Source organism: Barbus barbus, assembly GCF_936440315.1.
Source record: "Barbus barbus genome assembly, chromosome: 39".
NCBI classification, from domain to species: domain Eukaryota; kingdom Metazoa; phylum Chordata; class Actinopteri; order Cypriniformes; family Cyprinidae; genus Barbus; species Barbus barbus.
This window is the reverse complement of record NC_136717.1, coordinates 2983967-3010377: the sequence shown is the minus strand read 5'-3', so window position 1 is coordinate 3010377 and position 26411 is coordinate 2983967. Positions and strand designations below refer to the sequence as shown.

The 26411-nt window shown below is 39.0% G+C and overlaps 1 protein-coding gene across 2 annotated transcripts; it reads right to left on the bottom strand.

The window, feature by feature from the left end:
* Nucleotides 1-2997: 2997 nt before the first annotated feature.
* Nucleotides 2998-25977, bottom strand: LOC306858874 (uncharacterized protein). 2 transcript variants are annotated; one of them, XM_079399648.1, is made up of 4 exons: nt 25326-25977; nt 23596-23848; nt 23034-23132; nt 2998-6034 (listed from the first exon to the last, which is right to left on the bottom strand). In XM_079399648.1, the coding sequence occupies exons 1-4, from the start codon at nt 25762-25764 to the stop codon at nt 5998-6000; spliced, it is 828 nt and encodes a 275-aa protein (XP_079255774.1). In that variant the 5' UTR covers nt 25765-25977; the 3' UTR covers nt 2998-5997. The 2 variants fall into 2 exon arrangements, with proteins under 2 accessions (XP_079255774.1, XP_079255773.1); XM_079399647.1 differs by lacking the exons at nt 23034-23132; nt 23596-23848 and having other exon boundaries at nt 3001-6034.
* Nucleotides 25978-26411: the final 434 nt, after the last annotated feature.

Sequence of the window (26411 nt, the reverse complement as noted above, 5' to 3'; positions counted from 1 at the left end):
CTGGTAACGTTGGTGTTTAACACTTTACAAAAACTTCAAGTTTTATTGAAAATGTCTGAATTATAATAAAGTATTTGATATACTGTATTTTTACATTTTAATTTCTGATTTATTTATTTTTTTAATTACACCTTTCATGTGTTGAGATTTTGTAGATTAATAACAGTGGAATATTCAAGCAAAAAAAATGACATTTACCTAACTAAAATACAGATTTTGCTTTTATTATTCATTTATTTTTCTTATATCACAGGTAAATTAGAATTGATAATTATAAATACTGTTCAGGCTTGATGCGTCAAAAAACCTCATAAGAACAGGCACATATACTGGGTGTATGCCATATGGGTTTCAAAACTTATGTTGCCCAGTTGGGCCCCATTCAGGTTCTATATGAGATTTATGTGGGCTAATTCATAAAGGGCCCAAGTGGAACCTGTGGACAAACCCATCTAGGCCCCATATTGGCCCCACCTTGGATTGTTAGCTGGGTCATAAGTGGGACCAATATGGGTCTTATATGTGTTGCCCAGTTGGGCCCCACATTAGTCCCAGTCAGGCCCCATATGAGATTCATATGGGCTACTTCAGATGGGGCCCACATGGAACCCATGGACAAACCCATGTAGGGCCCATATTTACAGCCCATATGGGGCCCACACGGGACCCGTGATAGAATGTTGGCTGGGAAATGAAGTACAATTTACCTTGATCTTCAAATTCAAAAGGTTTTCACCCCCGGCTCTTAATGCATCGTGTTTCCTTCAGGAACATCAGTGTGGCAGAAATCTACATTTCTGCCATACGTACATCATTTTGACAGTCACCACTGATAAGCTAATACTAAATATATTGTAGAAACACAATTTTCTGTAAAGCTGCTTTGCAACAATTTGTATCATCAAAAGCGCTATACAAATAATAACTTATAGGAAACAATGACACAGTGAAACTCTTTAGATCTTCCCTAACTTTGTCTGGTTCAGCTTGCTGGTCGGTTGTCTTTACAGATGTTCTGGTATATTTCTGCAATGATATGACATAGAATTGAGATCAAACAATGTATGTTAATAACATTTGTAGTACTACATGAACTTTTATTTCATTGCTTACATTACCTTTGTCTGTTTCCTCATCCACACCTAATAAAAGGTGTCCATGTAGCCCTAGGTGCACATCTTTGTTTGACATTTTTTGAATGTCCTGCAAGAAGGTATTGTTGATCCGGTGGTTGTGCAGATGGAAATACAGCCGCAAGGCGAACATATAGTGAATGTCCTTCAATTGCAGAGGAAGTACCTGCTGGTTGACAGCTCTTTGTTCATTTGCTCTGCTGATGCTGAATTAACAATAGAAGCAAGATCTGGCAATAGTTTTATGCTCCTCAGTCTCTCCTCTGGCCTTTTTTGTTTTTTTTCATGAAAACGGTCATAAAGGGAGTACCGTTCACATGTTCCAGTCAGGGGGTGAGGGCAGGCAAATCTGTCAGTTGTTTTCTCTTCATTTATCTTTGGCCCCATAGAGCTTTGGAGGGTATTTACCCATTCCTGCTGCACTTGAAGTTTTTTTTCCAATGCAGCTGAAATGTTTTCTGCTGTTGGAGCACATAACCTGCCATCATGTGGCTGGAAGAATTTTTGATGAGTCCTGTTATTGACATGTCTGGCGACACGTCCAGCTATGTCTGAGATGAATGCTGTGGGTGGAAATTTTAAACTCAGGAGAGCATCTCCATGGTCTCGAGCAGATTCCTGCCACCACAGGGGCGAATGATAGCCAAATGATATTGCTCGCCTTGCTCTGTTCTGTGATGTCACGTAATACGCAATTACGTTGAAAAGGTCACGGTTGACGTGAAATCCAAAATTTTCTTTTAGGCTTTTTAATATTAAAACACCCAGGATACTCACACGAAATGGGCATTTTAAACGATAAACTGACACAAAGACATTTGAATACGTGTATATGGTCCTCCTTCCGCACATTTGTAAACACTGACTCGGTACTTCCGCCTACGTCAAGCGTGACCTTTTCAACGTAATTGCGTATTACGTGACGTCATGAACGCGCATCACAGAACAGAGCAAGGCGAGTATTTGTGCTTATAAAACTTAAACTTTATTTATTTTTTAAATAACTGATCGTTTCCCTAGATAAGACCCTTATTCATCGTCTGATATCGTTTAAAGCCCTTTGAAGCTGCACTGAAACTGTCATTTGGACCTTGAACCGTTTGGGTCCCATTGAAGTCCATTTTATGGAAAAATGTTTTCATCAAAAACCTTATTTTTTTCGACTGAAGAGAGAAAGACATGGACATCTTGGATGACATGGGGGTGAGTAAATTATCAGCAAAAGTCTTTTTAATCCTTTAACCACGTTGCTGGGTACGAAAGGAATTGGACATGCTGGAATGAGAGCCCAGCTGCTGTGTACCGCCCTGGAGCTCAGAATCCAGCTGCAAGATTGCTTAGCAAGAACGCCCTTACCAGTAATGGTTGAGGACTTTCAGAAACCTGAAATGGTCTCAGCAATCATCCCAGGATCACCTACACTGTCCATGGAGGACTTCTCAGCAGCTTCTAAATCCTGAGTTTGCTTTGAACGCAAATACTGAAGGGATGGACACAAGACAGGAAGGATGTTGATCCAGCTGTCATCATTCTTCTTAATCGATGATGATGAGTTATCAGTGCATGATGGACTGATAATGTGAGGTGAGCAACATTTCATTAAACCTGCTGTAGCAAATTAGCTCAAGAGGGGAATATTTATAATTAATTATAACTGGTTATAATTAATAATAAATATTTAGATTAGATCTTAGAATTAACTGTAGCAGAATCGATATTACAATTATTTATCATTTCTAGGAAAGATTACTTTTCTGGCCAAGGAACAATAGCTTTCCTACTTATACAGTACTAGCAGTAGTTTAGCATGTAGCAAGGAGCAGCATTCAGTGATTCGAATCGTGAGCAGGACACAGAGACAATCAATTGTGAATATAAGGGATTTAATACATGGGACTACAGCTAACATACAACTAAACTAATCAAAACATATACAGAATGAAGGAAAGTAAGGAAGAGCGAGAGAAGAGCAAAACAATCTCAGTATTTCACATCAATTAACCACAACCTAATGAGAATCATCAGAGAATCAAAATTCACCTTCAAAGTGGTTCAAACTTAAACACGCATCTAAATAGTTGTAAACGGTTACTTGCATTGTTTTTGTTGCTGAACAAGAGTCCTGATGCGGTAGACAAGAGGTTCTTGATGATTTCTTTAGGAGTGAGCTAAGGTTTTCCTCTGGTTCTTCTGAACATAGCAAAGTCCACGGCGAGTCCACAAAGTTACTTGAAGGTAAAACTGCCAGAAGGTTAAACTCAAGAGGAGAGTTCTGGAGCGTGTCCGTCCCAAGAAGAAGAGTTCTGAGCGACGACTAGTCTGAGTTCGGAACTTTTGATCGTTCATAGCTGCACCCACCTTTTGGGTGGAGTGGCCAATCAGAGGAGAAACTTTCTTTGTCTCCGTTTATGGTCCATTTGCATTTTTATTGCTGGTCTGGAGAGTCGGTGCAGTTTTACTTCAAAGCATAGTAAAAGGTGTATGATGCATTTCACGATCACATAGTGTACATCATTGTTCAAGGAATAAAAAGATCAATTTGATACCAAGAAAGACACCTCTAGAAGATATTAAAGCAGAGATACACTCAAACACTTCCATATAGGCGTTTAAAGTCTAACTAATACAAGTAAAGGGTTGTGACTAGGTTAATATAATAGGGGAATATACATACAACACATGCATATACCAGATACATTTATAACTGCTTAATTATGGCCTAAATAAAGAAAATGTCTTTATGTGTGTGATTGGTGCACACCGTTGGTGCCTGACACGGGGGTCATTCACTCCTCTTCGGAGTGTGTCTGAAGTTTGATAGGGAGATCAGATAGGTGACCTGCTTAGCATCGTTTTGATAGTGGGGAAAAACCACTGGAAAATTAGCACCCATATAAATGTAGACGGTGAGGCCAGGTCGGTAATTTATATGCAAATGTAAAAAGGCTAAAAGGGTCTCTTAAAACAAAGTGTATTCAATCATCAATGAGCTTACGCAGATGCTACACTGCTTCGCTCAGTTCAACTCAGAAATTAATCAGTGATCAAACTCCATCGCACACCTGCAAGTAATAGGTGCGTAGGACAAAGGACCAACCAGTTAATCTTTCATTTAATCTTTCCCTGTCTAGCTCGTACTTGTTTGAACAATGCTTGAAACTTGGTATTACAAGCACTGTGTCTGTTTGCCTCTTTGAGATGAACTGGATAAAAGCTTCTACTAAATGAATAAATGTAAATGTAAACTTTATCCACACTGAGATCAGCTGAAAGGCTTTTCTGAAGAGTGACTTACCAAATGATCCTTAAGGTGTCCTTTCTTTGTAAAACTCTTTCCACACTCAGAGCAGCTGAAAGACTTTATTTATGAATTAACATGTGCTTCTTAAGGTCTGCTTTACGAGTGAAAGTGTTTCCACACTGAGAGCAGCTGAAAGGCTTTATTCCAGCATGAACTATCATGTGCTTCTGAAGGTATCCTTTACGTGTGAAACTCTTTCCACACTGAGAGCAGGTAAAAGGCTTTATTCCAGCATGAACTATCATGTGCTTCTGAAGGTATCCTTTACGTGTGAAAGTGTTTCCACACTGAGAGCAGCTGAAAGGTTTTATCCCAGCATGAATTAACATGTGATTCTCAAGGTTTCCTTTATGAGCGAAAGTGTTTCCACACTGAGAGCAGCTGAAAGGCTTTTCTGAAGAGTGAATATGCAAATGACCCTTAAGTTGACTTTTCTTTGTAAAACTCTTTCCGCACTCAGAGCAGGAAAAAGGCTTTATTCCAGCATGAATTAACATGTGATTCTTAAGGCTTGCTTTACATGTGAAGCTCTTTCCACACTGAGAGCAGATGAAAGGCTTTTCTGAAGAGTGAATATGCAAATGAACCTTAAGTTGACTTTTCTTTGTAAAACTCTTTCCACACTCAGAGCAGGAAAAAGGCTTTATTCCGGCATGAATTAACATGTGATTCTCAAGGCTTGTTTTACGTGTGAAAGTGTTTCCACACTGAGAGCAGCTGAAAGACTTTATCCCAGTGTGAATTAACATGTGACTTGTAAGGTTTGTTTTACAAATGAAAGACTTTCCACACTGAGAGCAGGAAAAAGGCTTTATCCCAGCATGAATTAACATGTGATCCTCAAGGGTTGCTTTACGTGTGAAAGACTTTCCACACTGAGCGCAGCTGAAAGGGTTTTCTGAAGAGTGAATATGCATATGATCCTTAATTTGACTTTTCGTTGTAAAACTCTTTCCACACTGAGAGCAGCTGAAAGGGTTTTCTGAAGAGTGAATATGCATATGATCCTTAATTTGACTTTTCGTTGTAAAACTCTTTCCACACTGAGAGCAGCTGAAAGGGTTTTCTGAAGAGTGAATATGCATATGATCCTTAATTTGACTTTTCGTTCTAAAACTCTTTCCACACTGAGAGCAGCTGAAAGGGTTTTTTGAAGAGTGAGTTACCAAATGATCATTAAGTTTGCATTTCCTGGTAAAACTCTTTCCACACTGAGAGCAGGAAAAAGGCTTTATTCCGGCATGAATTAACATGTGATTCTCAAGGCTTGCTTTACGTGTGAAAGTGTTTCCACACTGAGAGCAGCTGAAAGGCTTTTTTGAAGAGTGAGTTACCAAATGATCCTTAAGTTGCCTTTTCTTTGTAAAACTCTTTCCACACTGAGAGCAGCTGAAAGGCTTTATCCCAGCATGAATTCTCTTGTGATTCTTCAGGGTTGTTTTATTTGTAAATGACTTCCCACACTGAGAGCTGCTGAAAGGCCTTTTGACGTCTGTTATTTGAATGCTGCAGCTCACTGATTCTTCTCCCTTGACATCATGACACTGATGCTCCTCCTCCACCTCATTCAGATCTTGTCCTTCTTTCACTTTCATCAGGCCTAAAATGAATAAATAAGAAGCAATTGGGACATTTGGGAAAAGGAAAACATTACTAGGGCTGCAACAAATTATTATTTTGATCGTTGATTAATCTAACGATTATTAAAATTATTGGGGGGGGGGCAGCAATGAGCTTCATTCGGCTTGTCACGGGACTTGTCAAGAGTCTTGAATTTATTAACTTCGACTTGAATTTATATTAATTATCTTAAGACACAAAATTAGTTTATCGTTAAATTTAACACCGTAGGAAAAAGTATCACAGAGAAAATAAAATGTACAACAATTGTATTTCTTAGCCTAAATTTTACTATTGTCAGGATACAATTGTTTAACATTTACAACCCAATAAGAAAAAGTGTCCCAGAGAGAGAGAAACAGTGTAGGTTGTACAAAAATAGCCTATTAGCTATTTTTATTAGTCTTGTCAAAATGCGTTTGACATTATTTCTTTTAAAGAAAAGTGTCGCAGAGAAAAATATATAAATACGACACCTGTCATTTAAGATAAAATATAAACAAAACCGAGTTGAACGTCCTTCAAGGACACTCACATCCATTGCTCCATCCTTATTCAGCTCTGACTCATCGACAACCTGTCTGTTCTGTCTGAGGGTTTAAAAGTTTCATTAATAATCACTACATGATCACTATATGCTATAAACTTAATCTTTAAAATGTTACAGACATGACACAGCGCTGAAGCATCCTGACCTCAGCAATGCTTTTTGGATTTATAAGGGCTAGATTTATGTTTAGACAAAGTGAGTTTATTTACTTTTCAGACAGGCCTCCATCTTTCTACAAAAGACTTACTGTTGTCATAAATTAAAAATGGGCAGTCTTTGATCTCTAATTTGAAAATATATGTGGTGGATAAACAGAGATTTCCTTCAAATTTATATTAAAGCAAGTTAATGCAGTAAAAAATAGACCTAAATGCACAAGTTAAACAGGGTTTTATTCTTTTGGTAAAAATGTTGGGACTAATTTCATAGACGTTATTCATTGTATATAGCTATCTGTAATCAGAAGCACATTTAAAAATGGAATATAATTTAATTCACACGTGTTTCATAAACATAATCCTTTCTGGTTTACAATCCGCCATCAAAATGATACATTTAATTATTCTAGCTGCTGTGAGAAAAGGCTATAAACGATGCACCACCTGCAGGATCCGCACGTGCAATAGCCTATTAGCCGGGACAACTTCTTTATGTTTACAGACATGAAGTAATGAAGCAGCGCCATGCTCGAGTTTCCCGCGAAAACCTACCCGTACTCAAATTAGAAAACATTATTATAAGCTAACCGTTGTGAATTGGGCTAAAGTAAGGCAATAGTTTTGAACACTGGCTGGTTATGTACTTGCTCAAATATTGATTTTGGATCGTTTTTAACCAAAAGAAGTTATGAACTGCAGCTTTAACATGAGAAGAAATTATTGCTTTTAAATCCATAGGAGGTACAGCACAAATGTTCAGATCCACCAATAATGCTGCTTTTTCAGCAGAGTCAGCTTCCTCATTTCCTTTGATTCCACAGTGCCCAGGTACCCAACAAAACCAGATATTAAAATTATGATCCACTAGTTCCAGATTTTTGTAAAAATATAATTACAAGTTTTGGATGATAAGTTTTAAGGGATAACTTTGCTCGATAAAAACTTTATATAGTCCAAGGGGAAGTCGTGGCCTAATGGTTAGAGAGACGGACTCGTAACCCAAAGGTCTCAGGTCCGGCAGGAATTGTAGGTGGGGGGAGTGAATGTACATCGTTCTTGCTATTCTTCTTTTTTGATGGTTGATCCCACAATGCAGATGATACACGGTCCTCTGATTTTGATCCATCGGTATATATAGCGATATGTGATGGAAACATTTCTCTGATATAAAGGAGCTGTTGTTGAAAGTCATTTGGGTGGGTTTCAGATTTTTTGTTTCTTGTTAAATCTAAAATTATTTTTGTTCTTTTTGATTTTCCAAAGAGGAATTTTACAGAAGTGTGCTTGTTCCAGTATGCTTAGATCCACCTTGAGATTATGTAAATGTGGTTTTATCCGTAGTCCAAAAGGTTGGATATGTCTTGGTTTTTGTTCGTACAAGCTTGTAAAGCCCGAGACACACTGCACGATTTCCGGCTGTCCCAGACGAAAGATTGGCATTGTGAAAAAATTGTGGTGAATAAGAAATCACTGCAATTGTTTCACAATGTCAGTCTTTCGTCTGGGACAGCCGGAAATCGCTCTGAGTTACTCACATAACCTCGGTTTCCCGAAATGAGGGAACGAGACATTGCTTATGGGAAATACCTTTTTCTCGAATACTACTGAAGCCTTATTGAATAGCGCCAGTGAAACTGGCCAATGACGTTCAAGCGTGCGAAATATGAGCGGGAATCCCGCTCTATATAAGGCAGTGCTTGTACGTCATCCATTCAGAATCTTTGACTAAAGCAACTTGGCATTCTAAGATCCTGAGCTCGGTGACACAGCAATAAAAGCAATGTCTCGTTCCCTCATTTTGGGGAACCGAGGTTACGTGAGTAACCGAGAGCGTTCCCCTTTAATTCGGTCACTCTACATTACTTATGGGAACGTATAAAATCCCGCCGTGTCACAGCGATGGAGCCTGGCTCGACTAAGTACGTCAAGTGTCCCATTCGGAGCCGTAATGAGAGCGGCAAAGATATTGGCGCTCTTAGTAAACACAGCTCAGGTCTACAGGACCTAGTCAAAACCATGTAAAAGTCAGGGGGGACGCGGCAACTACGCGATGCCACGTCACACCAAACAGAGAATGTAAAATGGTGGCGGCTTCGGCGCTTTCAGATATAGATTAGTTGAAATTGTTTAATTGATGGGTGAGTTGAGTGGGTGACGCGAGTTGAGTGGTCCCAAACCCCTATAGGACATTCCGCGCCCTTAGAGCTGTAAGCCAAAGCAATTTAGTCAACGATCCAGTGTGACAGCCTTTGCTTGGACACAGGCAGTGCTTTTGTGCATCCACCAAAACATACAAATAGCTGCTCCGAGAGTCTGAACTGTCTAGAGTAGGGCTGTATACCTTGGAGAACCTGGTGATACGATACATACCTCGATACACAGGTCACGATTCGATACGTACCTCGATACAGAGCTGTCTCGATACGATTTGATACAATGTGACACGATTCGATACGATTCAATAAAAATACATGGGCCAGAGCCAATTAGTTAATGCTGAACACATTTACTCAACAAACAGAACTCTGCATTTTTCTTAAATTTAATGAAGACAAAAGTGCATTATAACAAAGTGCATTTTGCTTAAATATTTGCAACTTTAAGTGCTCTGATTAATTGTACACAAATTGTATTAATCTGGAAATTACCACAAGTCAACATTTAACTTTCCAAGGGTACAGTCTGAGCTCACACAAGCACAAAAACTTCTTATTATTCTTAACTTCTTATTAAATCTTCTTATAATAATTTTTTGTGACACCATGTACTGCCATAACATATTTCACTATGAAATCACTTAAATGCTACATCTTGCTTTAACATTTTCCATGAGTTTTTTTAAACTCGCGGGTGCCGCTGCGCCCCCTAATGGCTGGGCGGAGTATCGATACTAAGGGCTAGAATATCGATACTGTATCTTTTTTTATTATATCGGTATGTATCTAAGAATCGATATTTTGAGCACACCCCTAGTCTAGAGCGCTCGATATAAGTGCGCACCGCACATACAGGGCACAGTAGTGTATTAAGCGTCTCCGGTCAGTGTTTCAGGGCAGAAAGCAGGTAGTGTTATGACCTGCGCTTTAAATGTCGAAAGCACTTTAGGCACATATCCTTTTCTAGGCTTCAAGGCGAGTCTGCAATCACCTGGCCCGAATTCAATAAACGAGTCGTCAATTGAAAGCGCCTGCAGGTCTGCAAATTGCTTAAGGCTATGGTCTACGATTTCAAAGATTGTTCATTATTAATAACCTCGTTTAGATGCTGGTTATGGTTCTACAGTACAATCTTAATAATATGAAGAGAAAAAAGAATGAAAAAAATCCATTCACTCTATTGGGTGTACACCCGCAGAGAAATTGACCAATGTAAGCTGTCCGGCCGGACAGCTTACATTGGTTAACTGCTCTCATCCAATCCCCTGCTCCACTCGCGTCTCCACCCACCACACCCCACCCCGCCCCCTCCTGCGACATGAAATTTCGCGCGAAAGTAGGCAGCATCAACTCAGCAATGGAGGAAAAACCAACAAACAGACAGCAGCAAGCGGCCCCTGCTCGCCCCAACAGTCAAGGTTGGAAGAAAGAGAAAGTCAATAGAGGAAAGAGCAGAGATTAAAATAAAATGTGAAGAACGCCGGACTCAAAGCCGAATTAATATAGGGTCCACCATTGCCCGTTGGAGGAAACTTCAGAGAAACCTTGGACTTAAAACCGACGCTGACATGGCTGACTTTTTGTTGAGCAGGTAAGCATTTATTTATACTTTTATGGTGTGGTGTATTACATAAATAGCTTTTTATCAGTCTGACAACATGATCATGCTACCGGTCGGCATTGGAATGTTAGCCGTTCAGCATCGCCTATCACGGGTCAAAGTAATTATATTTCTTGAAGTGCTTGACTATTTCAGTAGGCCTAACGTTAGCGGTTTTCTGTTCGAGCCGATAGAACATTGCATGTGTTGCTAATCTTGCGTGTGCGTGACCTCAAACGTGTGCCTCTGAGCTATTTTGTTAGGACAATGGTGACATTGCATTGTTGATGAAGCAACTACGTTCAAGTGTCGAAAGTTAACTTTACATATGATGTGTCATTAGCGAGGTTATTAGATTGAAGCGACTAAGCAATGTTGTGAAAGTAAATGACGTCAATCAGTCATAATTGTAAGTGTTCATTACTTCAAGGCTTTATGTGTTCACTTCTTTCAGCTATGAGAGAGGACCAGTTTCATCTACTCCAATGAAGACGGGATTCAAAGCCCCACTAGCTCCAGCAGCTTCAACCATTTTTTCATCAGATACTGACCGGTAAGTGTGAATTTAGACCTGTCAATCGCTTCAATATATGTCCATGAAATTGACACCTTTTAGCTATCCGACATCGCACATGGTACATCTCTGTTCCATGTTTACTCCTGCTTGACTGAGTGACGTTGTTCAGGTCGTTTCCCGGTGGGAGGGATCAGGTAGCACAGAGGGGAGGGGTGTGCGTGTGGAGGGGCAGGATGAGTTTTTTAAAAATTCTGGCTTTCTCGACTGATTTTCAACATCGTAGACTACAGCTTTAACAGAGGCCAGCGCGAGCAGGAGCGCTGTCTTGAGAGAGAGCGCTCGCAAGTTCGCTGATTGTATGGGCTCGAACGGGGGTCCCGTGAGAGCATCAAGCACAAGCGTCAAGTCCCAAGTGGGTAGAGTAGAAGGCCGAGGAGGGTTCAGCCTTCTTGCTCCTTTTAAAAATCGTATGATCAGTTCATTTCTGCCAATCGTGCAATTTTCGATGTGCGCGTGAAAGGCTGTTATAGCGGCCACATACACTTTCAATGTGGATGGCATACGACCACTATCAAATCGCTCTTGGAGGAGGACAAGAATTATTGGTATTGGGCAGTTGATTGGGTTTTCGCCCCGTGATACGCACCAACTTGAAAAAACGCTCCATTTATGTGCGTAAAGACGCCTCGTGGAAGGAGCCCTAGCCTCAGAGATAGTGTTCAGCACACGCTGAGGAAGTGCATCTGTTACTGGCAAGCTCTGTCGAGCGGCCAGACATGAAGGCTCCATGACTCCGGATTTGGGTGCCATATCATTCCTTGTGCTTGAGAGAGGAGGTCTCTCTTCAGTGGGATAGACCACGGGGGGGGGCTACCAGCATCTCCACTAGTTATTTTTCAGTGTGCAACCACGGCTGATTGGGCCATTTCGGTGCCACTAACAGAACAGATTCCTTTTCCTCTCTGATTTTGCAAAGCACGCGAGGCAGAAGTTTCACTGGAGGAAAAGCATACTTGCGTACTTTCGGCCAGCTGTGAGCTAGTGCATCCACTCCCAGGAGAGAGTGTGTCAGTGAATAAAACAGCAGGCAGTGAGTGTTCTCCACTGATGCAAAGAGATCCACCTCTGCCCTGCCGAATACACTCCAAATCATTTTGACTGTCAGAGGGTGTAATGAAAGGGGACCGCAGCAGGGGGGTGAGGAGCGCGTGGGCACTGAGCCGGCACTTTCTTCCTTGGCTCGAAAGAGGCTGCAGAGGAAGAGCGTGGCAGTGCTAGTTGGGCAAGTTCATCGCCTTGGACGATGGCCACACGGAGCCGGAGAGTCCGGAGACTCATATCTCTGCAGTGGGGGCAGTCCGACCCCCCAAGCGCCGCCTCTGCATGGGCGCGACCCAGGCAGAAGACGCACGATTCGTGGCCATCAGAGAGTTTGATTGGCTCCGCGCAGGAGAGGCAATCGCGAGTCATCATTGCTTCCGAAGCTCACCGGAACACAGCAGGGGAAGAAAAGGCGTGTCCGCTGCAGCGTGTAGATCACGGTGAGTAGTTCTTTCTTGTTGATAGGTTTTCTGCTTCTAGTAGAAGGTTGGCTGAAGAAAAAGATTCTGAATGGATGACGTACAAGCACCGCCTTATACAGAGTGGGAATCCAGCTCATATTTCACGCGCTTGAACGCCATTGGCCAGTTTCACTGGCATGATTCAATAAGGCTTCAGTAGTATTTGTGAAAAATATATTTCCCATAAGCAATGTAGAGTGACTGAATTGTAGGGGAACGTGCAGTGTGTCTCGGGCTTAAGAGGAGGTGAGAAAACAGGATGATAAACCAGATTTTCTTTATTGGTCTTCAGCCTTACTGTATATTGTAAAGCTAATTTGAGACATCTGTTTTCTAGGGAGAGTTCATTTGCTTCTAAATATAAACTTTGTATTGGTGATGTTCTAAATGCTCCCAGTGCCAGACGTATACCCTGATGGTGTACTGTGTTCGGGAGTCGGATGTATTATTTCCTGGCTGATCTGTATATGATACATACTTAATCCAGACGTGAGCCTATTAGTGTCTTGTAAAGATGTAAAAGTACTGAACTCTCTGCACCCCATTTTGTTTTTGCTAAAACCTATGTAGACTTTAAAAGTGAAAACCAAGGATAGCGTGGATATTACTTCACTGAAAGGCAATCATGACCATGGAGGAACAGGGACGGAGTCATTTTTAAAACCGGAATTTCTCTGGATTTACAAATCCTTAGGAATTTTTGGGATAACATAAGTACACAAATGGTTTTTGGATATTTTATTACAAAAATCTTACATATTGTGCCCTTTAGGGCTGGGTATCGAGTTCGATACTTTTTAGGCACCGACCGAATTGCCTCGATACCACCGAGTATCGAAAAACGTCTTGTCGTTCGGTACCAAATTTCGATACCTAAGGGGTTAATCTCATTAACGTCAGTCAGGGTTCCCACTCTTTCATGAACACCAGATTCAAGGACTTTCAAGGACTTTTTAAAGCACCATTTATTTAATATCAAGCACCTGTCAAATTCATACCCAAGCATATGTAGCATCATTAAAGACCTCTTACAGTTTTTGAATGTGTAGGTTTCATAAATTTATACCATTTGGAGCAGTCAAGTTCAAAGGAATTTAGAATTTCTCAAATATTGATAAAAAGATATATTCTTGCATCAAACTGGCTTTTGCTGTAATTCTTGTAAAAATTTTAAATGAATAAAATGTGGTTAAACGGGGCTTTACGCTTACTTTTCTTTTTAGGAGTACTTGTGGTTTTTAGGAGTACTCCTAATTTAAAAACAATTTAGGAGCACAGTCAAAAACTTAGGAGCACCTTCTAATAAAAAATTCTGATCAAATACCCATTACGAGATGATATTTGACTTGTTAAAGTGATTTACAGGGAATTTTGTTTTTACCTTTGTATTGGTAAATCATCTTTCAAATTCAAAAAAAATTATTTATAAGTTTTTTTTTTTTTTTTCTAATTAAAACAACAAAATAAAAACAAGTAAAATAAGAATGATTTAATCAAATTAAATCAGAATTTAAAAAAATATTTGTACTACAGAGGTGGCACAGAAGAACACAAAAGTGGATTGTAGGTGTATTTTCAGACGTTTAATGAGGCTCAGAGGACGCATGAGTGCAATTAAATTCATAACTTCATGTTGAGGTTAATGTATTAAATATAACATTCTGAATAGAAATATTAAATTATTTAAATAACAGAGAGGATACTTTAAAATGAAAGGAAAACTGCCAGTAGGTGGCAGCAAGTCACTCATTTTATCACTGAATCATTCATTCAATTGATTAGTGCGAACGGCTGAATCATTCAGGAACGAAGCAAGTGACTGTCTTTGTGAATGGATACTTGAATCCGATTCGTTTAAAAATACCAATTCATTTCTCGTATGCATGGATCTGGCGTGAAGGCTGTGGGTTCGTGGCATTCAGCTTCTGATGTTGTCTTCTTTTCTAAAATCTTTGTGGAAATTGTTTGGTTGTTATTTGTTTATCTATTAACGTTGATTAATATGTTTATTGTTGTTATTTATATTGTTTTGTTGATTTATTTTTGGGGGGTCTGCCGGGCAGTGGGTTTTGGATTTGTACGGCTGATTTTTGTTTTGTGCTGCTGTTCCACAAAATGAAACTCAGTGGACAGTTGTTAACAAAAAAATGCCAATTCATACAGAAACGAAACAACACTGTGTTTGAATGGAGATGCGCAGCGGCTCGGCTGTGACTTTGACGAAATAGAGCAAAATCAGGCAATGGTGTTCAGACAATGCAAGTCACTTAATACTAACTTGTTGCATTAAATCAATATCACATTTGCAAACTCCCTTAATCATTAAAAGCTGTCACTCTCCATTGTTCATCGCGATCTCACAAAGTTCAATTATAATCAACGCAGCTCTCTACACTGCACAACGAATCTCTTATTTACACCCTGTACACTTTGTTATAGTGGGAGGATTCGTGAACAAAACGGCGTTTTGAGCAGTGAGTGGATTCTGATTAACATTGTGTTCAAGGAATCAACAGATATATCTGTGATACATTACTCACCGCTGCAAAAACACGTTGGAAGTACGTTAGAAACCTTTGAAGCTCCCCTCAGCGCAAACACAAATATGCTGATCGGGTCAGTCGCACTGGTGCTCCTAAATATTTATTCATAGTCACACGTAGTAGTTTCAGTCGCAAATGCACTGCTTCTCCATAGGGTTCATGCAGGGCTGCGCAATTCGCGCATCAGCTCGCATGATAAGATTTTTCTTGCGCTACCCCATCTCCACCCCAATAATTAGCGCTGTTTCGTTTTGTTTTTAACAGCACATATAGGAAAATTTTTGAAATGGCACCATTCTACTAAACAAATTTATTTCAAGCACTTTCAAGGACCTATATTTGTTTTCAAGTACTTCCCAGGCCTTGAATCCATGTGTCTGATATTCAGGTACTTTCAAGAAGCGTGGGAACCCTGCATAGGGCCCTATATCTGGAAATATTTTGGTTATGAAGCAAATGAGAATATCAACAAATAGAACTTTGGATTTTAATTAGTACATGTATTAGTAAACGTTAGTTTCAATTAACATTTAACTAAGATTAATAAAAGTTTAATAAATAAATCAACATATGCAGTACCTCAAGACATTTTTTTGTTCACGTAAAATATACCGCATGTTCTCGACTTACATTTATCTTTAAATTAAAAAAAATCACCCCCTTAATATTGTGGCAGTTTTTTTCACCGTGGTATCGAAAATGGTATCGAATATCAATATTTTTCAAGGTATCGTATCGAAGTTAGAAATTCCAGTATCGTGACAACACTAGTTCTTAAACAATACTGCTTTGTTCGCGGAGTTCACGGGAATCAGCTGTAATTCAGCTTTTCCATATAAAGCGCCACCTGCTGTCAGAGAGTGGATTTACAGACACTTATGCCTGTGTGCAGTTTCTGTCTGGCCAAAAAACTGACCAAATTTGCATGCCCTGCTGTAAATTTTAACCGGATGATGAAAAACAAGCTTATGTGGATTCTACACATTTAAACAATTCAGATAAGCTATATAGAATTATTTATGGAGCAGATAAGTGGATAGAGAGTTGGACTTGTAACCTGAAGGTTGTGGGTTTGAGTCTCAGGTCCGGCAGGGATTGTAGGTGGGGGGAGTGAATAACCAACACTCACTCCACCCTCAATACCACGACTGAGGTGAGACCCTTGAGCAAGGCATCGAACCCCCAACTGCTCCCTGGGCGCCGCAACATCGGCTGCCTACTGCTCCGGTTGTATGTTCACTACTGTGTGTACACTTGGATGGGTTAAATGCAGAGCACTAATTCTGAGTATGGGTCACCATACTTGGCCACACACCACTTCCCCCCTCCCCTTCCCCTTATTAATCAATTATCATTTTGACTTAACTCTTTTCTTTAAAGGCTGAAATGTGAGGTTTACCTTTATATGACACTTTTTCAAAGCTTTATTTGAACATTTACATTATTTATTTGAACATGCTATTAAACTGTTGTCAGTCAAGTTGTCATTTAAAATCCAGACCTCATTGGTAATGTTATTGTTTTAGTGATTATGCAAACAAAAAGTCATTTTATTTGCTGTTTGTTGATTTTTAAGTATAAAACTTGAAGTGATTTATGTATCGGTTCTTTTAGAACATCTCCAGCACATTTTAACAATACCGTGATAATACTGATAACCGTGATAATTTTGGTCACTATAATCGTGATGAGAAATTTTCATACCGTTACATCCCTAGCAGTGCCACAAATTGATCACCTCCATGCCACGCTGAATTGAGGCAGTAATTAAAGCAAAATGAGCCCCTACCAAGTATTGAGTACGTGTACAGTAAATGAACATACTTTCCAGAAGGCCAACAATTCACTAAAAATTGTTTTTTTATTGGTCTTATGAACTAATTTGTTGAGATAGTGAGTTGGTGGGTTTTTGTTAAATGTGAGCCTAAATCATCACAATTAAAAGAACCAAAGACTTAAACTGCTTCAGTCTGTGTGCATTGAATTTATTTAATACACGATTTTCACAATTTGAGTTGAATTACTGAAATGAACTTTTCCACGACATTCTAATTTATTGAGATACACCTGTACTTCACAGAATTACTGAATTTCACAGGAAAAATTATTTTATAAATAAAAGAACTGTATTTCTTTAGTCAATTATTAAAGTATTACACGTTACACTGGCTGATTTATTCATTTTTAAGTATTTGGGATTTTAGAACAAGTGGGAAATGTGCTGAATGTTTCATTTCCTCCAAGTGAAATTAGCAAGCAGTTAGACTTAATTTACATTCGTTTCAAACGCGGAGCCAGGCGCGAGTTGACTCAGGTTGCGTGCGTGCGTCAGGCCTAGTCCATATTGCCAGATGCGCTCGTGAGAGGCTTGCTGAGCAGAACCGGATGCGAGACCGTGAGTATAAAAGAGCATTACGAGACAGGCTGCGTGTGTGCGGCTCGTCCGTGAGACGCGGAGCGAGAGTATGAGAAGCATTCAGAGACACGGGCTGTGTGTGCTGTCTTCTGAATTAGCGAACATGCAGTATATATATACACGTTTTCTTTAGTTTTAATTTGCCTAACTTTCGATCTGATCCTTGTTAAATGGTGGGCGTGTACGCAGTTGGCTAGAACAGTGCTGATTGGGGAGAACGGAGGTGCGCTCAATCTGTTGGTTAGTAAGACTGTTTCAAATAAACACTGAAAACTCAACCTAAAACTAAAAACATAGATTATATTAAGATTATATTATTATTAGTAGAATTTGTAGTGTATATATATATATGTGTTATTATAATTGTTATATATTATTCTTTCTTTTATTTGCATATTACCTCCGTTCTAGCTTGTTTCCTTCTAATAAACCTGGATCTGCAAACTAAATATTGTTGTCTCTGTGACAGATTGCTTGTTTTGTTGATTCTTCAGTGGTGATGGCCTGCTGCACCCAGCAGAGTTGGAGTGAAGCGACTGTCAGACAGTGGCGTACCGTGGGATTTCAGTTAGGGCCTTCAGTAAGCAACTGTAAACTACATGCACACATCTTACACATCTCTGTTACAGCTAACGCAGCTATATGCATAATGCACATATTATGCCGCACACAAGCTCTCAACAACAATAACGGCTGATCAACAATTTCAACAGTAGGCTAGATTAGTCTGGGTTAAATGCAGAGTAAATTTCCCTACATCATGGTCAGTAAAAGTAATCCGCCAATACACAGGTCACTATGCACATTCACGTCACTCTAAAATGACGACGCGCCCAAAGCGGCACAAATGCTGAACATCCACACACCAGTATTATCAACAGGATTTTTCATTTATTTGGTTCCACGGTATTTGCTGATTTGTATTTTATTTAAACTGCATCAAGGTGTATGCAGTCCGTGCCTCCAAACTTTCTTAATTGTTTTGCTAATAGACGTTCTACATTTTATAATTGTGTTCCTCAGTCTTTACTGATTTTCAGTTTTGCATACCTATTTAAAATGTGTTATTTTATATTAGGCATATAGCATGGTGTATTTTTATTCTTTTATTTTGTTAATAAAAGTTATGTTCTACGTTGTATTTTACTGTTGTTCGAATTTAATTCAAGCAATTGATGCTGAATGGCCTCTAATTTAAAAGTGAAAGTAAAATGCGCACGGTGCTTTTACAAGCTATTTAAGCAAAGGAAAGCGGGAAAACTAAAGCGAACTAAAAACAAGCAACTGCTTGACGCTGAATTGCTGCTAATTTGAAAGTAAATTGCGCACGGAGCTTTTACAAGCTATTAAAACCGGAGGAAAAGAGGGAAACCTCAAACGACCCCCCACCACGGTATTACGGTGTTGTCACACGACGATTAACCCGTGGGAAAAGTTCCTCACAGTCACAACATTAGTTTTTTTTTTTTTATGTTTTTGGCAACCAGTTTAATATATGAAATTAATACAATTGACTAAAATTTAAAATAACAGTTTTCTATTTGAATATATTTACGAGTAATTTATTCCTGTGTGTTCCGTGTCTGTTTCGCTTCAGTTCCGTTTTGACCTTATTTGGTAGTTCCTGTTCTGATTTAGTTCATTCGTAATCATCATTTAGTCCTGTCACCTGTGTTTAATTAATAATCTAGTTCGCTCTATTGTTTCCGTTTCCTTTATAAGCATTCAGTTTAGTCTTTGTCCCTGTCTTGTCTTGAAGTTTGTCTTGGAGTTTTCTTCTGTTTCTTTTAATAAAGTTGGATTTTGTTTTGTATCCCGTGTCCGCCTGTCTGCCTGGGAAAGCAAACCGTTACACTGTGATGGTAAAGCTGTATTTTCAGCATCATTACTCCAGTCTTCAGTGTCACATGATCCTTCAGAAATCACTCTAGTATACTGATTTGCTTCTGATCAGTGTTGAAAACAGCTGTGCTGCTTCATTTTTTCAGGATTCTTTGATGAATAAAGTTTTAAAACAGTGCAGGGTTTATTTGAAACAGAAATGTTTGCTCTAATTTTTATAATTGGTAAGACATTGATAATAATCAGATGTGTTTCTTTAGCAGCAAATCAGCGCATCAGTTTGATTTCTGAAGGATCATGTGACACTGAAGACTGGAATAATCAAAATTAGCTGAGATCACAGAAATAAATGACATTTCACCATATATTCACATAGAAAACTGTTGTTAAATTATAGTAACATTTCACAATATTACTGTTTTTACTTCATTTTGATCAAATAAATGCAGCCGTGGTGAGCAGAAGAGACTTCTTAAAAACGACGTATAAAAATCTTACTGACTCAAACATTTAAGAGTAGTGTAAATGACAAATTATACTGTGGCATGTGTAGTCCATTCTAAAGAGACCGCCTGTTCCTCAAATAATGAGGATAAAATAATACATTTACTAAGGGATCACATGAAACACTAACAATAAATAGATTTTTGAGATAATTAGTGGCAGTGTGCCGATTTTTGTTTACTGATAGATTAAGTGTTTCATGTGATTGAGCCCCTGCCTAAAGTTTTTGGATGAGCACATATTACACCTTGTGATTAAATCAGATATATATAGCAAAATAAGCACAAATAGGGGCAGCAGCAGCAGCTGTGGTGCTTGGTCTGTAGTGAGGTCACACAATTCTAATACCAAGGATTTATCAAAATCCACTGAAGGAAGTAGAGCTTTTTGGTATTTTACATTGAAATAGCATTCCTAATAATATTTGGGCCTCAGACAGTTTAAATTAGATTAAAATGCATATTTTAGCCAACACATCTGATAACATGCACTCCAGTTATATGTGATGAAATAAATTATCTTTTGTCTGAAATAATATGAACAGCAGCAGCTATGCTAAACTTTCTTCTTTTGATTTCCTGTTTCTATCCCAGGATGCCCATCCCAAGATTACACCAGCTCCAGACTGAATCCAAACTCACTTGTACAGACTTCAGATGATACCAACGCTCACAAAGACTACAGATGACGGCAACTGTACATGGACACACAAAACTAACATTATCCTTATATTGCCTATAACTGTGCGTTCACACCGCCGCCGGCGAGAGCGTCAAAGTGGCCGGAAGTCATTCATTTTCAATGTGAGCTGGCGGCGAGCTCCGGCGAGAGCGGCGCGGCGAGTCTTGGACGGTGAGAGCGTCGAGGAGAGTTGAAATCAGGTCAACTTTATGCTAATGAGCTATGATGCGGTTGGGCGGCAACCAATCGGAATGTAGAAGTCCTCCGCTTGAGAGGGTTCCAGGGAACGCAGTCCTGTAAACTTTGGTTCAGACCACATTAGTTCCCAAGCAAAATGGAAGAGAGATTAATTATTGCTGTGGCGGGTTTCCCGATAATATTTGACGTGTCCCTGTTTGTGTACAGCGACATAAATAAATAAAAATTATAGGGGACATTTTCCCGCTACAACGTTTGTTTTTCAGCGGGAATGCAATTTATTTGCTCAAAACAACACCGATTTGACCAATCGCATTAAGGCTACACTTCAATCTGGACAGTTTGTAATGTAGGCTGCACACAAATTAATGTTAATTAAAGACCAAGGCTAGTAAATGTCTCCTATAATGTTGAAATTAGACTAGCACTTAACCATGAACACAAATGGCTTTTAATTGGATCAACCTGCTTGTTTCCTTTGCGGCTCCTTTAAATACAAGACGAGCATACGATCTACGTCAGAGCGTCAGCGCGTCCACAAATCTTTTCTACAGCGTCTCAGTCAGGGCGGCCAGGGCGATTTTTGACGCTCTCGCCGGCGGCGGTGTGAACGCACAGTAACGGTAAGTTTGACGATTTTCAACCCGGTTTGTATTATTGCAGCGTCTCTAATATCTGTAAATGAACAATATTTACTCTTTCTGTGGGTTATGTGTATCTATATGTCCTCTTTTCTTTGTAAGCAGCTCTTCTGCAGGATGACGCAAAATGAAATGAGTTTTGACAAAATGACACTTTTTGCAGCATCTAAATGAATAAATGCTGTTTTGCATCAGTTCTGCTGACAAATAAACTGGGTATCTCAGAGAAAGAATAAACATTGTTCTTTACATATGTTACCAACATTGTAACAATACACAATGGACTGAAAATGTTTTAACAATGTTTAACTGAACACAAAACTAGAGACTCGTTTAGTAAGATTTTATCTATGTTTATTTTGTGTTTATGTAATCTAACACATGACTTGTTTTATGAACTACTGTCATATGGACATTATTTTGTGTTTATGTAATCTAACACATGACCTGTATTATGAACTACTGTCATATGGACATTATTTTGTTGCCAGAAGATGGTCTTCCCAGTGAGTCTCAGTCACCTCTGGCTGATTAAAGGATGTTTTTAAATTGTAACCTTGAAATATGCATATTCTGTAAACCTACTTTGAAATAAAACTTATACCTTTACAACATGTAACCTGTAGCAAGCATGACTGTAGTAACCATGTGTTTTTTGTGTGTGTTGTTTTTTTCTTTCCAAACAATGCTATATTCTACTATAGTAATATTGCAGTAATACTTCATTAAAACTGTGGTAACCATGACTTAGTAACCATAGTTTTTGAAATCATGGTAAATGTTGTAACTATGGTTTTACTGCAAATGCTGTAGTACTTGTTATTTTTGTAGTTACTATGGTTTTACTGCAACAGTCATTGTTAAACTGTGGTTACTGTAGTAAAACTATGGTATATTTAATTTTTACTATGGTTTTACTACTGTTAATGCTGTAGTAACGGTTATTTTTGTACTTACTATGGTTTTAATGCAACAGTCATAATTAAACCATGGTGATTGAAGTAAAACTATGGTTGATTTTGTTTTTTACTATGGTTTTAATGCAAATGCTGTAGTAAAATCATGGTTAATTTTCAAAAGACTACAAATACTCGTGAATTTTCCACTTTTGATCAAAGCATCTGGTAAATGTAAATGTATTTGTATATGGATTCAAATGAAAGTATTAATCAAATTGCAGCTGTTCTTGAGAGTGGTGTGTATAGTTTTATTATAGACCAGCGGTGGTAGCTGAGGGTGGTCTGTAATGATGAGCTAAATACAGAGCAGCCGGGATTTACAGCTGCATCGTCTCAACGATTATCAAACGCTTCCTGAGAGACATCGTGCCGACGGGATTTCTAGCTTTAGCTTAAAGCTGTAGTCTACGATGTTGAAAATCAGTCGAGAAAGCCAGAATTTTTAAAAAACTCATCCCGCCCCTCCACACGCACACCCCTCCCCTCTGTGCTACCTGATCCCTCCCACCGGGAAACGACCTGAACAACGTCACTCAGTCAAGCAGGAGTAAACATGGAACAGAGATGTACCATGTGCGATGTCGGATAGCTAAAAGGTGTCAATTTCATGGACATATATTGAAGCGATTGACAGGTCTAAATTCACACTTACCGGTCAGTATCTGATGAAAAAATGGTTGAAGCTGCTGGAGCTAGTGGGGCTTTGAATCCCGTCTTCATTGGAGTAGATGAAACTGGTCCTCTCTCATAGCTGAAAGAAGTGAACACATAAAGCCTTGAAGTAATGAACACTTACAATTATGACTGATTGACGTCATTTACTTTCACAACATTGCTTAGTCGCTTCAATCTAATAACCTCGCTAATGACACATCATATGTAAAGTTAACTTTCGACACTTGAACGTAGTTGCTTCATCAACAATGCAATGTCACCATTGTCCTAACAAAATAGCTCAGAGGCACACGTTTGAGGTCACGCACACGCAAGATTAGCAACACATGCAATGTTCTATCGGCTCGAACAGAAAACCGCTAACGTTAGGCCTACTGAAATAGTCAAGCACTTCAAGAAATATAATAACTTTGACCCGTGATAGGCGATGCTGAACGGCTAACATTCCAATGCCGACCGGTTGCATGATCATGTTGTCAGACTGATAAAAAGCTATTTATGTAATACACCACACCATAAAAGTATAAATAAATGCTTACCTGCTCAACAAAAAGTCAGCCATGTCAGCGTCGGTTTTAAGTCCAAGGTTTCTCTGAAGCTTCCTCCAACGGGCAATGGTGGACCCTATATTGATTCGGCTTTGAGTCCGGCGTTCTTCACATTTTTTTTTAATCTCTGCTCTTTCCTCAATTGACTTTCTCTTTCTTCCAACCTTGACTGTTGGGGCGAGCAGGGGCCGCTTGCTGCTGTCTGTTTGTTGGTTTTTCTCCATTGCTGAGTTGATCCTGCCTACTTTCGCGCGAAATTTCATGTCGCAGGAGGGGGCGGGGTGGGGTGCGGTGGGTGGAGACGCGAGTGGAGCAGGGGATTGGATGAGAGCAGTTAACCAATGTAAGCTGTCCGGCCGGACAGCTTACATTGGTCAATTTCTAGGCCCTTTTCACATGACGTCACACAACTTCCGTTTTGACGCGAAGCAGGGTAATCTTACTTCCGCCAGCATAGGAAAGCGCTATCCCTACCAGCATAGAGTTCGCCCAGACGCTTGTACATCTGCCAAAAGTATGGTTAGAGGACGACTGCCGCTGTCAACCGTCGTCCTTATTCAAGGCGAGGCGTTTGACATCTCAAACGAATTTACCGAATACCAATCGGCGAGATTTGCTGTTTGAAGTCGATGGAGGAGTTCGAAACGCAGCACTGAAGTCATACTTTCTGATTCCCGCCACTCTGGCACAATGTTTACTGTCTTTATTGCAGTTAGATGCTTAGATATATTTGTCAAATAAACAAACGTTTTAGACATGTGGTAATGGAAAGCCTTCATTCAGTAAATTATGTCCTGCTTTAATACAGCGCCTGTATGAAACTTACAAGAATAGTCCAACATAACAAGTATGTACTATTTAAATATCAATAAATGGGGTCTATAATGTTCCCTTTTATTTTTAAAACAATTTAATAAAAAAATAAATATTAAATATATTAAGTTTACATAATTTTTTTTTTTTTACTTTTTAAAAAAATAAATGCGAGTATTTGTGTAAATAAATATGAAACGCACGTCAGTTGTTTTTTAACATCACATTGCATATATAATGTAACCTAAATAAAATACAATCGATCATATTAATCAATAATAATACACAGAGAAAAAAACAGGGTATAAGTTACATGTAGTTAAAGTGAATGGAGGATTTGAAGTAACGTTAATTGTAGAAGTTCTGTAGCACTACGCGGCGGTCCTTTTTGCATTGTTTCAACATTAAGCATTTTATTCTTGAACTGGATAATGGGCTTCTTTTCAGACCACTTGCATTTATGGATGTGAAATTTGCCATGTAGTAAAAAGATTTAATATAAAAATATGATTTGTGTCCATGTCATTTTCCCATAGTAAATAAAAACAAAGAATCCGACTGTAAGTACATTAACATTATTAGTCTTAACTCTTAACCAACGCCTTTCATATTTCAAGTTTTTCCCACATTCTCCCGAGAAGTCTTCGGTATAAAGGTATAGCGGAAGTACTGATACACTGCTTTGCGATAAAGCGGAAGTTAGCTGACGTCATTGTGAAAAGGGCCAATAGAGTGAATGGATTTTTTTCATTCATTTTTCTCTTCATATTATTAGGATTGTACTGTAGAACCATAACCAGCATCTAAACGAGGTTATTAATAATGAACAATCTTTGAAATCGTAGACCATAGCTTTAAGTAATTTACCACAAACAGTCATTAAAGATGAATTAAGAATAAACACCAACCTCCTTGTTCCTCGTGTTTCATTCTCCAAGTTTCTGGTTCCTCGTGTTTTATTTTCAAAGGTTCTGGTTCCTCATGATTTGTTCTCCAGGTTTCTGGTTCCTCATGTTTTATTTTCAAAGGTTCTGGTTCCTCGTGTTTTATTTTTAAAGGTTCTGGTTCCTCATGATTTGTTCTCCAGGTTTCTGGTTCCTCGTGTTTTATTTTTAAAGGTTCTGGTTCCTCATGATTTGTTCTCCAGGTTTCTGGTTCCTCGTGTTTTATTTTTAAAGGTTCTGGTTCCTCATGATTTGTTCTCCAGGTTTCTGGTTCCTCATGTTTTATTTTTAAAGGTTCTGGTTCCTCGTGTTTTATTTTCAAAGGTTCTGGTTCCTCGTGTTTTATTCTCCAGGGTTCTGGTTCAATCATGTTCTCCACACTCTCTTCTTTAACAAACACCATCTTCTCAGCAGATCTCAGTTTCAGATGATACTCCTCCAGATATTCCTGCTTCAACACTTAATCACGACTGTGAGGATGGGAATATTATAGAGATTTACTGACCTGATTCAAAAACTGTGTTTTTATATTAACAGAAACATTTCTAGCAGTTTGTTTTAAGGCAGCATCCCGACCGAACAACAGAGAGCGCGGTGAAACTTATCTTCTTCCTCTGAGGTTTAATGGTGTTTGGCAAACAAACGAATGTGTTTAGCGCCACCCGCTGGACTGGAGAGAAGCGGCGAGAGGAGGGAATTATTTAAAGCGATCTGCACATGAATGAAAATGAGAGACTCTCATGGTATTTGATCAGCATAAACAGTCTTCGTGTGTGAGGACTAGAGAAAAACAAACGGATTATTACTCAGATATTTCAATGAAAATGACACAACATTGCAGCCTGTAAATATGGAAAGAGTAGTTTTGTCTTAATTTCCATATTTACATAATAATAATAAAAAAACTGGTGCTCTTCATTTTTAAAAGTTTCATGATCATTGTCAGTTTCTGTACATGACAAACTGTAAAATGTTACTCTTATTGCAATTAATGTAGTTATTTAAAAATCAAAGTATATTAAGATATGGACATGTAGGCTATGGCAGGGG

Excerpts from the sequence above, each read along its gene's own strand:
- LOC306858874 (XM_079399647.1), bottom strand. The coding sequence starts at position 25,764 with ATGGTGTTTGTTAAAGAAGAGAGTGTGGAGAACATGATTGAACCAGAA. Across the intron at positions 6,035-25,325 it reads GAAACACGAGGAACAAGGAG|GCCTGATGAAAGTGAAAGAA; the intron begins GTTGGTGTTTAT and ends TATTCATTTTAG.